Source organism: Garra rufa, chromosome 21 (genome assembly GCF_049309525.1).
Source record: "Garra rufa chromosome 21, GarRuf1.0, whole genome shotgun sequence".
Classification (NCBI taxonomy): Eukaryota; Metazoa; Chordata; class Actinopteri; order Cypriniformes; family Cyprinidae; genus Garra; species Garra rufa.
In genome coordinates this window covers 25,638,515-25,656,627 of record NC_133381.1, presented here as the reverse complement: position 1 = coordinate 25,656,627, position 18,113 = coordinate 25,638,515, and the positions used below count along the sequence as shown (strand labels likewise).

Below are 18,113 nucleotides of genomic sequence, written 5' to 3'. Positions count from 1 at the left end.
CAAAAGTTTGGGGTAAAATAAAATAAAAAATAATAATCGCAATATTGTGAAATTTTATAATATTACATATCTGATTTTGATTTTGATTTTATATATATATATATATATATATATAATGTATTTCTGTGCATTTTCAGCTTTATTACTTCTGTCTTCAGTGTCACATGATCATTCAGAAATAATTTCAATATGTTGATGTTCAGGAAACATTTCTTACTATTATCAACGTTAAAAGCATGTATTTTGCATTATATTTTTGTGAAAAGCAATGAACAGGACATGAAAATGAACAGAATAGATCTTTTGCAACATTACAAATGTCTTTAATACCATCCTAATAGAATTGAGCATTATCAAACAATCAACAAAAATCAGCAGATTTTGATCTAACCCCACTAGACCAGACTATCTCCATCCTAATTCTATAACCATCTCTAGCCACCCCATGCCATGCTGTTATGCGCTGCCATTGATCTAAATGACCTTCTACACCAGCTAGATTCATATACAGTAGCCATCTATTAGTGCGCTCCAGCAAGACTCTAGGATGTTGATCTTGCCAGTGTCTACGGTTTTAGTGCTATGATTTCAGCTCTACACTCATAGTCACCTTTTGATCCCAAACCTCGTCCCAACCTGTGCACCAAAAATACCAAACAGACACAAAAACATCAGGTAAAATGTCAGTCTTTTTAAAATGTCACATCATTTAACCTCATTTCACAGGATTCTGTAAAGCATTGGTTATCTTCAGGGGTCTTTACAGTCTTTTTAAGTGATTTTTAATGTAAAATTGTCTGCTTTTTGATGACAATAAGTAGTAGGTTTACATTACTTATCATAACTAACGTCTCAGGTTACGTAGGTAACCCTAGTTCCCTGAGGACAGGGAACGAGACGCTGCGTCCTGGTGGACACTATGGGAACTGCCTTCAGCATGACCGGTTCTGAAACAAATGTATGAAACAACGACAGTGAACTTGACACTGGCCGGCGCCAGCCTATGACATCATCATCAGGCGCCTGCTAGTATAAAAGCAGGTGCCTGAGAGCACATTACCATCTTTTTGTCTGACGGAGGTATGTGCAGGGCCCGAGGCATGGCCACGAGACGCAGCGTCTCGTGGCCATGCTTCGGCCCCACTTACGTCCCGTCAGACAAAAAGGTGGTTGATGTATTCACAAGCGCCCCTTTATACTGGTAGGCGCCCTGTGATGACGTCATAGGCTGGCGCCGGCCAATGTCAAAGTTCATTGTCGTTGTTCGATAACAGCTTCAGAACCGGTCATGCTGAAGGCAGTTCCCATAGTGTCCACCAGGACGCAGCGTTGAGTTCCCTCCGGAAGGGAACGATGCATACTTGAACAAACCAATACATAGTTGAGCAAACCAGTATATCTAAACCAATATATACTTGAATAAACCAATGTATAAATACACGAACCAATATATACAGACCAATGTATACTTGAATAAACCAATGTATACTAACCAATATATAGTTGAGGAAACCGGTATATCTAAACCAATATGTACTTGAATAAACCCATATATACTAACCAATACATAGTTGAGAAAACCGATGTATCTAGACCAATATATACTTGAACAAACCAATATATACTAACCAATACATAGTTCAGGAAACCAGTATATCTAAACCAATATATACTTGAATAAACCAATATATAAATACACAAACCAATATATTCCTGAAGAAACCAATATATACAGACCAATATATACTTGAATAAAGCAATATATATATACACAAACCAATATGTTCCTGAAGAAACCAATATATACAGACCAAGGTATACTTGAATAAACCAATATATAATACCCAATACACAGTTGAGGAAACCGATATATCTAAGCCAATATGTAATTGAAGAAAACAATATAAGCTTAAGTAAACCAATGTATCTAAACCAATCTACAGCTGAACAAACCAATGTATACTCGAGCTAACCAATGTATCTAAACCATAATATACTTGAAGAAAACAATATACATACAAACCAATGTATACTTGAGGAAACCGATTTATCTCAACCAATACATAGTTGAGGAAACCATTGCATTATTGAGAAGCCCAATGTTTACTTGAACGAACCAACGTATACAGGAGCAAACCCATGTGCATGTGATCAGACCGATGTATCTAAACCAATACATGTCTGGTTATACCAATGTATTATGAACGAATGCATTTGTGATTAAACCATACATTCAACCAGTCAACCAATCCATATTCACACAATACACATTAATTTTTTCCTGAACGGCTTGCCATATTGGGTAGGGAAAAAAAATAACTCTGCATTTTTAGAGTGCAGTAGTGCACAGTGACCTCACATTGTGACCATAGTATGAGCACACAGTGAGTGCGCTGGGAGGTTCAAATTTTAGCTCACTTTGACCTCACATTGTGACCACATCATGAGTATCCTGGGAGCTCAAGGTGAGATCACTGTAAGATCAAATTGTTGACTTGGAACCAAAAAATCTGAATGCTAAAGCAAGTTTTCTCAATTCAATTTTTACAATGTGTAAAGCAGCATTAGGAACAAAGAATAGTGCCTTTCAGACCACTTTACAAAGCCTTTATAATATAGTTTCAGTTATAATATAATTTCAGACAATCCTCCAATTAACCATTTCTTTTTTCAGTGAAATTTCTTCTTGGTCCAAAACATATTATATTATATTATATTATATTATATTATATTATATTATATTATATTATATTATATTATATTATATTATATTATATTATATTATATTATATTATATTATATTATATTATATTATATTATATTATATTATGCTGAGATTTGAATAAGCATGGTCTATATGTCAAGACTTTTCTTTGATCAACTAGCTAACACTTTATTGTTAGTACAGTATTCATTAATAAATCATTAACAAACATTATATAATGCTAAATGGAACATTAGTTAATATATATTCAAATAACCAAAAACATAAGGTAATTTGCTTGTTAATACTTACTAATATTAATGTTAATCTTTATTAATAAGCTTATGAAACATTACATAATGATTAACAGATAATTATTGCATGCGTATTGAAATGCTGTCAATACATTTTTAATTTATATTATGCACATCTCGAGCATCTACAAAATGATTGTAACAGATGTTATACAATTATTAAAAGCTTTCGTTAAAGTACAACACGTTTGCTGCTAATGGGGTGTGATATGGGTAAGGTTAGGAACAGGTTTGGTTGCACGGTTAGGTTTAAGGATTGGTTAAGAAGTCAGAAGAGGGGTCAATTTGATTACTATATGGGAACAGTTCAATCTGTTTATATTGCATTGTTTTGATAAATTAGGTATTTTCTTATAAAAAAAAAATTCTCCTGCTGATGTATGATTCAAAGAATATGCTGTTTAATGATACATAGAAAACTAATATAAACGTTGTGGCAATAAAAACACATTTTGCACCTAAATTACAATGTATGTTATGTCTTCAGCAAGCATTTAGCTAAACTTAACTAATCATCTTTTACACAAACATTGTTACACCAGCTAAAAGTCCAATGCCCATAAAGATACAAATGATTAGTGAACGTTTATAAACATTTACAATTGATGGATATTTTCCACTTTAGATTGGGTACTGCTAAAACATGAACAAATAATTAATAAAGTCTACGCAACAAATGAAGACCAAATATATATGACATTTAGAGACTGTGATTATGAGTTGATAAATTAAATGTTAACATTAATAGTTTGTGCACTGTAAAAAGTTTTCACCAGATTCAACTTAAAAGTTCAGCAGCTTCCTTAAAATTTTTAGTTAAATCAGCTTAAAACTACAAGTCATTTTAAACTATTACACTAAAAATTTGTTAATTTAACTTGTGAGTTGAAATGACTTAAGTTGATTTAACTTACATTTTTAAGGCAGCTGCTAAACTGAAGTTTTTAAGTTGAAACTGGTGAAAACTTTTTACAGTGTGAATTGCTTAATTATTAATTCAGCTTTTTAACAATATTTGTAAATGTAAAATTGAGCATTAGGTCATGAACTGAACTAAGGTTTAATGTCATTTGTTATTTGTTGGCAAAAGTAAGGCTACATTAACAAATAAACTTGTAATCATGTAATTTCTGGTAAAATCATTTTTAGATTTTTAGAAAGTGCATGAGCACGTGAATTGAAAGTTTAATGACATTTGTAAACATTAACTAATGATCCGTTAAGCATCGTTAGTGATTTATTAATCATTAGCTTTTAATCTTTGTCAAAATCATTTGAAGATTTTTTAAAAATGCATGATCATATGAATTGAAAGTTTAATGACATTTGTAAGCATTTCAATTGACATTAAATAAAAAAAAAAGACCATTATAAAGTGCTACCAAAATTATGACCTATAATGTCTTAAAGGCAAAAAAAATTAGATGCCATGTAAGACTAGTCTAAGCTATTTATGCAACCGGTCCTTACCGGCAATAGACCTTGCCAGTGTTGATAAGGTGTTTATTAATCTATAAAAATAAATTCAATGCCATCTACCTTGAAAAATGCAAACTAACAGGAGGCGTGTCTGAGTGATTGAGGGAGATTACAGTCATATATATTGGAGCAGGTGTCGCTAAAGGTTTCAACAGTTCAGTTGCAGAACTGCTCTTTACTGTAAGCAGCTCCAGACAGGTGAATCAAGCCATCATGGGAATAAAAGATCAAACTTTCTCTTCCTGTGCACAGGTTATGCTCCTGGCACTTCTGGCATGCAGGTGTTCAGCAGGTATTTAATCACTTTTGATATTCTGCCACTCTGCTTCCAATTAATGCATAAAGCTTCCTTAGACATTTTAATGGCTGGTTGGATTGTATTTTAGCCCACCGAGAGGTTAATAATTACTCTGTCATGGAGTAGATATGAGACTGTATGTGTTATACACTTTCTTTGTGTCTTCTAAGTCTTTTAATTCTAATTCATTCAATTCAATGTAGGCAATATATTCACAGAAATGCATTGTTACTTCCATGTCAATACAATGAGACTTATCAGGGTTTGTTCTGGTTTCTGCAGGTGAATCTGGTCCGCTGTATTGTGCCGTTTCCTCCCCTTCACCCAGCGCTCCAGTTTCTGGTAAAGGAATCTTTAGGAATCTTGTTAATAAGACAGAGAGAGCAGAAATTAACATTTATAGGCTTGATTTCATTGTATAAACTGTTCTATCATCCTTCGCACAGTCCATTCTCTGAGGCCAGCTGATGTGTCTGTGGTATCTGCACTGGATTTGTCTGATGTGGAGAGGTATGTGCATTAAAATATCATCAAAGTGCTTTAAAATATCAGTTAAGCTTCATTTAAGCTTGAAAAGCTTACTAAAATAGAACAGTGCATTAGTTTAACTAAAGTTAATTAATACCTAAATTAAGGCCATGCTCTGATTTAAATAGATAGTTAGCTAAAAATTAATCACACTGTTTGTTCTTTGTTGTACAGTATTCTCTACCACATCTATTGTCTAATGTTCAAATCAAACTGGCAATTAATTCAAAATTTCATTCAGATTTATTTCATTCATTTCCTTAATTCAAATGCTGTTATGATGTCACTCAAAATTATTAAACTGAGTGTTTTTTTCTTTATGACAGATCTGATGAGATCAGAACTCTGAACATGCTAACTGGTAAGGCTTCAGTCTTATTCTACAGAAATAAACTGATATTTAATACCAGCATTTAGAATTGTACTCAAATTGCATTAGAATATCATTGTTGAATCTGCACAGCTTTCACAAACCCTTTTTTTAATAAGTAACACATTGATTAAACTCACAAAGACCCTTCACATGTTTCTAAATGATTGTTAGGCTTGATTAGACCAGATCTTTGTTTAACGGTTTTGGAAAGATTTAGTCTGAGTCCTTGAAATAAAAGGTAAGGCCAGCGGAGAGATACACGCAAACCAACAGCACACTGATTTTCAGATGTTGATTTACTGAGATAAATGATCTAAACATATGTTTTAACCTAAATCGGTTTTATTCAATGGAGGAAGTCCTTCAAACATGTTCCTAATCTCAATTAATGTGATAATATTGTCTTATCTTGTGCACTTAAGCACTTTGTTTTTGGGTTTTGCGTTGGTTGGCCTGATATATTGGTCTGTTCACTACTGTTTGCGATAGAGTTATCGACGGTTGTCTGCTCTGATGTCTTCTGGAAAACCTTAGCTATCTTTATTTCTCCTCTTATGAATGCGACATTGTTTAGTTTTCTGTAAATTTGTTAAAGTTTATCTTGAAGAGTTAAGGTATATATATATAATGCATAATGCTTCTTGAAAATATCTAGATGATCAAAGGTAGAAAGGGAAACAGGAACTGTATAGATAACCAATTGTTATCAAGAGTCAATAAAACGGTGCACTGATGCATGCTAAGCACAATGTGTGTGTGAGGTGATATTAAGCTGGCTGATGATGTAACATCTGAAAGAGACAGCCTTAATTTTCAAAATACAAAATAACATTTTCACTTTTCTGTCTTAGAAATATTGTTCACCTTTAACCCGGATGTGTCAACTGTTGTACCTGAACAAAGGTATCATAGAAATAAATCATTATTCACTATTTAATTACAGACACTACGTTTTCTGTATATTTACAATGACTGTTTTTGTGTGACAGAAGCTTAATGGATAAAGCAGAGCACATCGTGGAGTCACTCAGTGCCACTCAGGTAAACACAGTCAGGCCTTTAAAACAGTTAGTTCCGGTCCTCCGGTGTTATTGTCCGCTCATGTTTTCATGTGTGGTCCGGTAACTTACGAGTTACGTGTTATCTGAAGGTTTTATTCCACGGGAATTGCTCCCCACTCGGGTATAAGTAGCGTCACATTTGATAAGACTTTCCTGTATTATGGACGTTGCGGTCTTTAATATTTACTTTAGTCACTGCCAGAGTGGTGATAGCTATATGATATTCATGGGTAATGCAAAAACAAAAGGCCTTCTTGAAAAAACAGGGGGGTGGGGCTAACATTGGTTATTCAATCCCTTACAAAAAAAAGCAGTGGTTTTACTAAAAATAAAAGCAATGAACCATAGTTTTGTTAAACCACAGTAACCACAAATTAACCATGATTTAATCACATTTAACCATAGTACAGTTAAAGTCAAAAATTTATATACACCTTGTAGAATCTGAAAAAGTTCATTTTACCAAATTAAGAGGGATCATACAAAATGTTATTTTTTATTTAGTACTGACCTGAATAAGATATTTCACATAAAAGATGTTTACATATAGTCCACAAGAGAAAATAATAGTTGAATTTATAAAAAATGACCCCATTTAAAAAGTTTACATGCACTTGATTCTTAATACTGTGTTGTTACCTGAAGGATGCACAGCTGTGTTTTCCTTCAGGTCCCACAAATTATTTGGTTTTTCAACATTTTTGTGCATTTGAACCCTTTCCAACAATGGCTGTATGATTTTGAGATCCATCTTTTCACACAGGCTGGTCAGCTGGTCTTAGCTGGTTTAAGCTGGAAGTAGCTGGTTTTAGCTGGTCTCCAAGCCTGGCCAGGCTGGTTTTAGCTGGTGGTCTCCCAGCCTGGCCAGGCAGGGAAAGTGGCCACAACCCCTCTAAAACCAGCCTGCTGACCAGCTAAAACCAGGGTGGTTGACCAGCTGTTTAGCTGTTTTTTTTTTCACCAGCGATTCAGGATGGAAACAACTATTTCTTGCTGGTAGACATGAAACGATTGATTAAGCTTGTCTTCTTTTGGAAATATTTATTTGGGTTGAGTGAAAAGACAAAGTAACTGGCACTATTGTGTTTAAAATATAAGTTACTCAATACTAACATAATTGTTACATCCACCTTTTTTCTGAGTAATGCAATGAGCAATGAGTGCCTCCATGATGGATTTTAACTTCCGTTTGAATCCTGTCATGTTTTTGTCGCCAAAAGTTTGACTGAATTAATTAAACTGAAACTTTTTAAATATATCTAAATCTAAAAATGTGCGCAGGATTAAACTGAGAGTTAATTTGACTAGAAACACCAGAGAACAGATATGTAAAGCATCTTTCCATTTTGTGGCGGGGAAGACATCTGCGTTCAGGAAAAAGGTGGATGAAACACTGTGAGGTACACATGTAGATGAGCAATCAACTCTGAGCCATTAACATCCTATCATTCTCTTTCAGTGGAAGTTGCTTCTGCTTTTCGTACCAGTTGATGAGCTCTCTCTGTGTGCGGACCAGGTCAGACATTAGGCCACAAATCCTATCAATCTCTATTACATATTACATAGGACTCAGTAAACAATCAAAGTACAGCTTTAATTCTGTATTGTTCTGTACTTGTCCTTAGGACTTGAGTGCTACCATTGATGCAACAGTTAATAGAGTGGAACAGACACTGGATTCTCTTCATAAGAAGGTGAAGATAGTCAATATCCTTCAAACAACAATTTGAATCAATAGAGTTTGTTTACTACAACAGCTTTCTTTTTTCTCTAGTTGAAACATACACTGGTTCATGTTGTTGTTTGGCGTGGACTGTTAGATGAATCACAAGACCAGTTAGTATCAGACAACATTCTTCAAAACCTAATTCTGATAATGTTCTGCAATGAACTGTTTAATTAATAAAGATGTTTGTGTTTTTTAGAGTGTGTCAGATTCAGTGTACTGAAGGATATGATAAAAACAAACGCAGGTTGGATACAATCGTGCTCATGGCTTCATTGCAGGTAAAGTACATACAATTTGTATACAAAAAACACACACATTGATACATGTGACTTTTGAATATCTATGCTAATATATGACATGGTAAAAAAATATATGTGTATGTGTTTATTGAACAGGAAGCTGTCAGTGCTCTTCTAAAGAAAAGAAGCTGGTTCAGTGACCGGGAAGATTTCAGCGTAATGCTTCAGTCCAGTCCAGTGCACACTGATCTGTCAAACCCAGTGAGTCTGAAACACTCAGATCATTTTAAACAGGCCACTAGATGACAAAAATGATTAAATATAAATTTAACCTTTCCACTGAGGCTTGTATGGAGACTTTAACATATGCTATTTGTTTTCAAATCAATTTGCTCTTCTAAAAACCACAGATATGACTCACGCTGTGCTACAGAAACAAACCCGCTATAGTTTGCAAGCATTTTTGGCATGCCATTAAGCAAAGTTGTACTTTTTTCTTGTTTGCAGATGAAAGCCCCTACGTCTGACTCCTCACGTGCCATAAGCATGTTGACTTTACAACTCTGGACTAATTTGGTAAGTTAATATTAATGCAATTGACGCATTTGTCCATTGTTCCTACAGAGGTAGAGGTGAAACCCTAGACACTTTACTTTCAAGTTATAAAAGTTCAAAGTGTTAGGGCCCTGATGTGACTGATAACGGGTGGACTGATAATCAGCTCTCGATGATAACATCTAATCTGAAATTTATTGAGGCTAGAAACCCATCTCGAACCACCTAATCTAATCTTGCCTTTATATGACGAAGAACAGGAACACTCTTTCTGACCAATCCTCGTTATTCTCTCCCAGCTGCAGCCAATGACAGACAAGACTGAGGTGGATGGGCGGGGCACATCCGTCATTCCATGCCCAACTGAGGTGAGAGAGATATTTGATTTATGACCACTTCAGCATTCATAATGCAACTGAATCAGAGTCAGTGCATACTGTAAATGTCTTTATCTCACCAAACTGTTCTCTGCACTTTCCAAACTATATGTTTTATGCAATATTTTGTCCTTCACCTGTGATAAGGTGAAGTGTGTTTCAGTTCCATTTCATTTATATACTGTAGCACTGACGTTGTACGTTGTACATACGTTTATGTGTTAGTGACACACAGTGTTCACAATGTGTATGTTCTGGATGATATTTTTTCTAAAATGAACATGCACATATGCTTTACCGAACTTGTTGTTCTTTCCCAGGAAAAGCCATTTTTGCGAACACAGAGAAACTCACCTGAACTCGATATCTCACGAACAGTGGATCCCTCTTTAGTTCTCGACCCAGTGAGTCCATTCTCCTTATAAGTACACCCTGTTGATTTGACTTACAATATGCCTCACCTGTGCTGCATTTGACCTTTCAGGTGATGGGCAGTGAGGTCACCTGTGAGGACAGATCTCCTTCTCCCAGCATCCCTACCTCAGGTAAACAGTGATCACACATTTGTACTACACCCTGGCTGGAAATTATGAGAGGTTTTAAAGCTGGTTTCTGTCTGTTTCTTCTGTAGTACATGCCCTACGGCCAGCAGACATCAAAGTGGTGGCATCGATGGGTGATTCTTTGACGGTGAGATGATAAACAAACATTTAGTTTGTTAGTCAATTTAACCGAAGTTTGGAGTCTTCACAATTTTTTAAATGTTTTTTTTTTTAAAAGGCCCTTATGCTCACTGATGCTGCATTTACTATGAAAAATACAGTACACTAATATAAAATACACTTTTGATTATTTTACTGCATCATTGCCAAATTAAAGTAGTGACCCTACTGATTTCAAACTTTTGAACGGTACTGAAAATACAAGCTGTGATGTAATTTCTTTTATCCAAAAACTCCAAAACAAACAGGCAGCCAATGGAGCAGGTGCTAAACCGGACAATCTTCTGGATGTTGTCACACAGTATCGCGGCCTCTCATGGAGGTGAGTGTCTACACTGATCACCCTGTAAACCATCTGTTTATTGCACACAAATGTTGCAGGTTTAGTTTTATCCATCCATCTTATCTAAATGATGAATGATCTTATGAAGCAGAAAACACTTATATTTCACTTTTTTTGTTCTCAGCATCGGTGGAGATAAGAACATAACAACTGTAACCACTTTACCAAGTATGTGCAAGCTCTCATGTTACTGTCATGCTCTTATTATTATGCTCTTTAGATTTATGATTAAGGATTAATTGGTGATATTATCAACCTGGAAATTATTGTAGTCATTTAGTGTTTTAAACCTCATAATAGCTAATCATTACGCAAGAGTTTATACAGTAAATAGCTACTTTTTAATCTCTACAATATACTACGTAACTAGAAGTAAAATTATATGTAATTATATGTGTATAAGATAATGTTTGTTTGTCATTTAGATATACTGAGAGAGTTTAACCCTTCACTCACTGGCTATTCATTGGGAAAAGGAGGTGAGAATTCTGAAGAGAGTTTTCTGAACCAAGCAGTACCAGGTGCTAAAGCTGAGTAAGTAGCTTCACATTCACACTTATAAACCAGTGACTGAATAAATAAGTGATTGATTATGAAGCAGTAATTTTATTTTTTATATGAAAACTAATAACATCTATTAAAATGTTTGAGGTCAGTGATGTAATGATGTATGTAATGATCTTTCTGAAACATTTCTAATATTCTGGTTTGGAGCTCAAGAGATATTTTTATCATTATCAATGTTGAACTGTCTTTTCTAGAAAGCTTGATACATATTTTGAAGATTCAAAAGAAAAGCATTTTTTAGAAATATAGATCTAAAGGCATCCTTGTTGAATAAAAGTTTTAATTTCTTTAAAAAAAAAAAATCTTTGAATACTCTAAGATTACTAAACTGTAATTTTTCATTTTGCAGTGATATGGTCACGCAAGCTCAAGCTGTCGTTAAAAGAATGAAAGAAGACAAGGTTAGTCATTCTCAAAATGCACACATTTGCTTTTGTGTTGTGATATGTTATAAAGATATAGTGACATTTTCCATTTTCAGATATTCATTAAAATATTTAGTTTGTTTGTGTGTTTATTGAGCTATTTTCATTAAGATTACTATTGTTGTGAGGGATAATTAGTCCACCACAATAGGCAAAATCTGACCCCCACACACAAGGTGCTAAATCTGAAATTCTGTCTCTTTTCAGAGAATTGATTTCAAGAATGATTGGAAGATTATCACAGTCTTCATTGGAGGAAATGACATATGTGCCCACTGCACTGATTCTGTATGGTTATATTAATAGAGCCTATTTTATTTATTATCAGAGTAATAGATCTAGAATTATTGTCTATATTGCTCTTTATCATGCAGTCTCTCCTATCTCTCTTTATCCCCTCCAGCTGTACTATTCTCCTGAAAACATTGTGAAGAATCTTCGTCAGGGACTGGACATATTACATAATGAGGTGAGGCAGTTGTAGCTCTGGTGCTCTAGCACCTCTTCCTTTAGATACCTCTTCATATATCTTGCTTATTTAAACCTATGTAATGTTTGTTATGGCTTGCATTGCACTTCAAATCCCTGCTTCCTGTTGGAGTTAATCACATCTTCTTCTCCAGGTCCCTCGTGCCCTTGTGAACCTAGTGGAGCTCCTTGATATAATTCCTCTGCGCCGCTTCCATCAGGACCCCAGTCTTGGCTGCCCTACCTGGCTGGTCAAGTGAGTTTTGCCCTATATACTGGCTCTCTTCAATTTTGCTAGATTCAACTGATTTCTGAAGCTTTTGGTGTGTTTTATAATTTTTCAGCATGTTGTGTCACTGTGTTCTAAAACCTGTTGATGGATCTTATGAATTCGAGAAGTTGCAGGAGTTAAACCAAGCCTATCAGGTACACAACTTATTACATGGAAAATTAATTTATTTTGTGTTATCTGTATATTAATATTTATTATGAACGTGATGTTTTGATTATTCAAAATATACAGCAATTATACAGTTAAAATGTATTAATATGATTCTAAAATTAAGTGCTCAGTGTATATGCTGTTGTGTTTTATTCTCAGCGTGGAATGAGGGAGCTGGTGGATTCTGGGCGATATGACACACATGATAACTTCACAGTGGTCCTACAGCCATTCTTCAGAAATGTGTTTCTCCCTGTGTTGGAGGTGCACAGTGAATCTTACATCATTTACTAAACAAGCTATCATTTCTGGAACTATTTGTTCTCATTATCTTTCTCATTTTTTCCATGCTCTTTTAGGATGGGACACCTGACAGATCCTATTTCACTCCAGACTGTTTCCATCTCAGTCAGAAATCTCACACGCTCATGGCTCGGGCTCTCTGGAATAACTTGGTGAGCATATGAGATAAAAAGATTACATACAGATATGTTAACATAGTATACAGTAAAAGTCAGTATAATAATGTTTTATCAATATACTCTATGTAATGTTTTAAAGGGCGTATTTTTTTAATATATCACTTTATTTACTCTGAATGACTGAATGCTACTTTAACAATAACCTCTTTGTAGAGTTCATTTAAAATATAATACAATTCAACAGAATAGATTTTCTTAATATATTGTCAGATCACAGCATTTTAACTCTCAAATAGATTTCCTGTTTCCTTCATTCGATCTCTCTCTCTCTCCCACACAGATAGAGCCTTTGGGTAATAAGACAGATAGTCAAGATTTTACTGCAGGTATCCCTCTTAAATGCCCAGACAAGGTGAGTTTAAACTCTGTGACCCTTCTTTAAACTCTGTAATTCTGTCACATGGTAGCCTAATACTTTTTCTAATTGTTCTTTAGTCAATCCCCTATTTAAGGACCTATCGCAACAGCAATTACACATACGACACCCCTCCTCCTACTCCTCCACCTGCAAACGTAAGTCATATTATAATATTAATAAAATACAATACAACCTTAAAGTGATCAAAATTTATTGTGAAACGATTTCTCCCTTTCACTTTAGAATTGGGGAAGTGATTTCTCATGTGTGGACAATGCGCCCTCTGATGCTGTGCCAACATCTGGTAAGAAATGATTTGAACTCTCTAATTCTTCTTCTTTTTTTTTGTTGTATTTTTATATAACAAATCTTTGGTTTATCCTCTTTAAAGTACTGCAGCATTAGATTTATTACAACTCATGCAACATATTTGCTTTATTTACTTTTACAAAATTTTCTGATGCTCCGGAAGGAAAAACAATGCATTAAGAGCCAGGGGGTGAAAACTTTTTGCATTTGAAAATCAGGGTAAATTTAACTTATTTTGTCCTCTGGGAAACATGTAACTATCTTTTGTAGCCTCTGAAGGGCAGTACTAAATGAGAAAATATAATATTTAAGCAAAATAAGAAAAATTTACACATCTCCATTTTGTTCAAAACTTTTTACCCCTTGGCTCTAAATGCATTATTTTTCCTTCTAAAGCATCAATGAGCATTTAAACCTTCTGTAATAGTTGCATGTGAGTCCCTCAGTTTCCCTCAGTGTAAAAAGATGGATCTTGAAATCATACAGTTATTTTTAGAAAGGGTTCAAATAAACAAAAATGCTGGAAAACCAAAGAATTTGACGGATCTGAAGGATTTTTTTGAAGAACAGCAAACAGTTTAACCGTTCAGGACAAACAAGGGACTCATGTACAACTATCACTTAACAAAAAAACACAGCTGTGGATCATTCAGATAATAACACAGAATTAAGAATCAAGGGGGTGTAAACTTTTGAACAGGGTCATTTTTATAAATTCAGCTATTATTTTCTCTAGTGGACTATATGCAAACATCTTTTATGTTAAATATCTTATTCAGGTCAGTACTAAATAAACAATAACGTGTTTTGTATGATCCCTTGTATTTTGGTAAAATAATTAACATTTTGCAGATTCTGAAAGGGGATGTGTATATATAAATGAAATAGCAAAATGTAAAAATGTTGCATGAATTTTAAGAAATATAAATGCTGTAAGACTTATTAAGAAGGATAAAATTTACAATATATAAAAATGACTAGAAATAGTAAATATATTATAAACACAGGTTTATGGATCGAGACAAAGGCTTTCAGATATCCTGCCATTATCTTTTTAGCACTGTATTGCTGCTTTGTTGTTGTGTTCATGTACTGTAGTGAAATAAAGATTAGATATAGAACTGTTATGTATTACATATTAAGATATTTATTTTATTTCACGTAAATGACTAAACTGTTTAAAAAGAAGGATAAATAAAGTAAGATTAATGGATAAAAATACAAGAAAGACAAACAGGTGTTCAGATATCCTGCTATGGTTTATTATCCTTTAAGGTTTAAGTAGCACTGCACTGTTGCTTTGTTGTTGTATTTAGGCATCCAGGTAGTCACGTAATCATATTTCTTTCTCAGTTCACAGTCTGCGTCCAGCTGACATTAAAGTGGTGGCATCTCTGGGAGACTCACTCACTGTAAGTGTGTGTGTATGTTTATTTGTGTATGTTGCAATTTTTAGTCATGCTGTAATTACCATTCTCTCTCTCTGAATCTGTCAGGCCGCCTTTGGTGCAAAAGCTGAAAACATTCTGCAGTTGCCGACCGAGGTGCGAGGGGTTTCCTGGAGGTGAGTTTATGTCAGTCTACTGTATGTCTATGGAGTTATTTTGTTCTGCATGTTTTCTAAGTGAATGTGTTCATTCTGATTGACAGCATTGGCGGGGATGAGACTTTGGAGACTGTGACCACCTTGCCAAGTGAGTATTACCTTATGTAACACTTTATGTAATTTTTATTGTTTGTTATTGTTGTTCATATCAGTGAGAAGTGAGATTCCTTTGGTTCCAATCTTTATTATCAGATATGCTTGTTGTCTAATAACATGATAATCATGAGTGCCTCATGTCTTTGTTTGTTATCAGACATTCTTAAGAAGTTCAATCCAAATGTTTTCGGCTTCTCAAAGGGAACTGCTCCACGGCCAAACGGCTTCAATATGGCAGTGAGCGGTGCCAAAGCAGGGTAAGGAACACAAATGAACATATACATAAAAACACGATTTACAGTATCCTTGCAGTTCATGATTTTCTTTCTCTCTATTCAGTAATATACCAACACAAGTGACGGATCTCATCAAAGCTTTTAAGGAGAGCACGGTCAGTATGCTTTTAATCTGTTAAATTCACTGAAAAGAAAATCGTTGCAGAAATCATTTTCACTCTTAATTTGTTAGGAAATTTTACAAGCAATTGCACAGAAATGGCAAGTAACGCATTAAACATGAAATTTTGAATTTTGAAACTCCAATGAGCTTCGTTTTAATCACAGCTTTAAAAAACAATGTTTTTACAGTTTTTTTATTTTGTGGTGGATAAATAAAAAAACATACAGTCAAACTGAATTTTATTAAGACACCGTCAACATTTCTCACATTATCACAGTTTATTCGCTATAGTTTAGAAAATGGTAATAAAATATGACAAGAACTCAAGAGTTAAATTGTGTCAGAACAATTTTAAGCAATTTTACTGGTAGTCCACTGTATGAAGAATTTTTGGGTATGATATGTCACAGTTGACTTTATTTTGCTATCCTCACTTAAATGAACTATAGTGTCCTGCACAAACTAGTAGAAAAAATATTGAAAATTATATCTGGCAACTCTTTGTTGTAAAGTAAATTCCACCCATTTTTGTAGGGCAAAAAGACAAATCAAATAACAATCAAAAATAATCAAATAACTTCTTTCTTTTTCAGGAAATTGACTTTGAGAATGATTGGAAACTGGTGACACTATTTATTGGAGGAAATGACCTTTGCCAATATTGTCATGACCGGGTAAGTGGATGATTCTTAACAAAGGCTCTCAGCTCCCCATCGTAAATTGTTTCTTCTTGTGTCAGAGAACCTCAGCTGTGACCTTTAAGCAGCTAAAATACATTCTGATACTATAACAAACAGAGATGTGCCACTGCGTCATTTTAAATGTTGTTTTTCGTATTTAAGACCAGCAAATAACGATTAAATTTAGCTAGAAATAATTTTAGTTTTGTGTTTTTGTCTTCCCAGGCTTCTCTGTCTCCTTCTAAGTACATTGGGCACATTCAGGACAGTCTGGACATGCTGTACAATGAGGTGAGAGATGCATTTACTGAAACTGATCACATTCATGAATCTTACGAAACATGTCTGTCCACATTTCACCCACAAAATCATAAGAATTTTATTAGTTACAAAATAATTTTGCATATAGAAGTTAAAAGGATATGTAACCCAAAAATAAACATTGCCCTATGATTTACTCACCCTTAAGCCATTCTAAGTGTATAAGACTTTCTTCTTTCAGATGAATACAATCAGAGTTATATTAAAAGGATATATACAGGATTCATGGAGTTAAATTTAATACCTTTTTAAGATCTTTTTAAGACTCTTTCCATACATTTTAAGACCTCATCGCCACTTCAAGTTTTAACTGGTTACACAGGCAACACTTTAACTTACATTCACTATATATTGATTGTAAGATAGCACAACTAAACAGTCTTAGTTTGTGAGAACTCCTATCAATACAACATAACTCAGAAGGGTGGGAACGAAGCACAAGAGAATTAGTTGATTGACTAACCCAATGTAAAGTTAATTAGAAAGAGAAACCCGAAACAAGAATTAGACCAATAAACAAAACAATTGACAAAACTTAATGAAGAGGGAAAATTGCCATGGAAAACACTTGTTGGTTCGCAGTTTAAACATGTTTGCTTAAATGTATTTTCAAGATCTGAGGTAAACAGTTAGCGTAAACTAGAGATGGTTTGTAAAGTTTTAAATATTGATATTTTTTCGTACACAAACACATCAATTCACTTCAGAAGGCCTTTATTAACCCCTGAAGCTGTGTGGAGCACTTTTTATGATGGCTGGATGCTCTTTTTCGGGCTTCAAAATTTCAACACCCATTCACTGCCATTATAAAGCATGGAAGAGCCAAGACATTTTTAATATAACTTTCATTGTATTTGTCTTAAAGAAAGTCATATACACCTAGGATGGCTTGAGGGTGAGTAAATGATGGGGTGATTTCATTTTTGGGTGAACTATCCCTTTAAGGACATTATTTTAATGATAATTACACACATTTTCACATATAATTAACCAAGTTTGGTTTGGACAGTATAAAAACCATTACACCTATGGAATGTCCTCATAAAACATGGAAACCTGTGTGTGTGTGTGTGTGTGTGTGTGTGTGTGTGTGTGTGTATGTGCAGGTTCCCAGAGTACTGGTGAATGTAGTGGGAATCTTAGAGATCGAGGATCTGCGTATGATAAAGAGGGACACACTGGGCTGCAGCCTCCTGCAAGAGTAAATAAACAACTTGATCTAAAAATCAGTGTACATT

At 34.4% G+C, this 18,113-nt stretch overlaps 1 protein-coding gene across 1 annotated transcript in view; it reads left to right on the top strand.

The window, feature by feature from the left end:
• Positions 1-18,113, top strand: part of plb1 (phospholipase B1) — a 38,214-nt gene that overhangs the window by 18,691 nt on the left and 1,410 nt on the right. Inside the window, exons 43-79 of the mRNA XM_073826576.1 lie at positions 4,631-4,789; positions 5,078-5,137; positions 5,242-5,305; positions 5,650-5,684; positions 6,548-6,599; positions 6,686-6,737; positions 8,217-8,273; positions 8,383-8,451; positions 8,532-8,593; positions 8,683-8,764; positions 8,882-8,986; positions 9,233-9,301; positions 9,580-9,648; positions 9,978-10,061; positions 10,142-10,202; positions 10,289-10,347; positions 10,628-10,701; positions 10,847-10,890; positions 11,148-11,256; positions 11,639-11,690; positions 11,922-12,002; positions 12,118-12,183; positions 12,338-12,438; positions 12,527-12,608; positions 12,784-12,888; positions 12,984-13,079; positions 13,387-13,458; positions 13,542-13,619; positions 13,708-13,768; positions 15,127-15,185; positions 15,270-15,337; positions 15,424-15,467; positions 15,633-15,732; positions 15,815-15,866; positions 16,468-16,548; positions 16,780-16,845; positions 17,982-18,076. Coding sequence (XP_073682677.1) covers positions 4,631-4,789; positions 5,078-5,137; positions 5,242-5,305; positions 5,650-5,684; positions 6,548-6,599; positions 6,686-6,737; positions 8,217-8,273; positions 8,383-8,451; positions 8,532-8,593; positions 8,683-8,764; positions 8,882-8,986; positions 9,233-9,301; positions 9,580-9,648; positions 9,978-10,061; positions 10,142-10,202; positions 10,289-10,347; positions 10,628-10,701; positions 10,847-10,890; positions 11,148-11,256; positions 11,639-11,690; positions 11,922-12,002; positions 12,118-12,183; positions 12,338-12,438; positions 12,527-12,608; positions 12,784-12,888; positions 12,984-13,079; positions 13,387-13,458; positions 13,542-13,619; positions 13,708-13,768; positions 15,127-15,185; positions 15,270-15,337; positions 15,424-15,467; positions 15,633-15,732; positions 15,815-15,866; positions 16,468-16,548; positions 16,780-16,845; positions 17,982-18,076 — 2,725 coding nt within the window. The remainder of the gene's footprint in view (positions 1-4,630; positions 4,790-5,077; positions 5,138-5,241; positions 5,306-5,649; positions 5,685-6,547; positions 6,600-6,685; positions 6,738-8,216; positions 8,274-8,382; positions 8,452-8,531; positions 8,594-8,682; positions 8,765-8,881; positions 8,987-9,232; positions 9,302-9,579; positions 9,649-9,977; positions 10,062-10,141; positions 10,203-10,288; positions 10,348-10,627; positions 10,702-10,846; positions 10,891-11,147; positions 11,257-11,638; positions 11,691-11,921; positions 12,003-12,117; positions 12,184-12,337; positions 12,439-12,526; positions 12,609-12,783; positions 12,889-12,983; positions 13,080-13,386; positions 13,459-13,541; positions 13,620-13,707; positions 13,769-15,126; positions 15,186-15,269; positions 15,338-15,423; positions 15,468-15,632; positions 15,733-15,814; positions 15,867-16,467; positions 16,549-16,779; positions 16,846-17,981; positions 18,077-18,113) is intronic.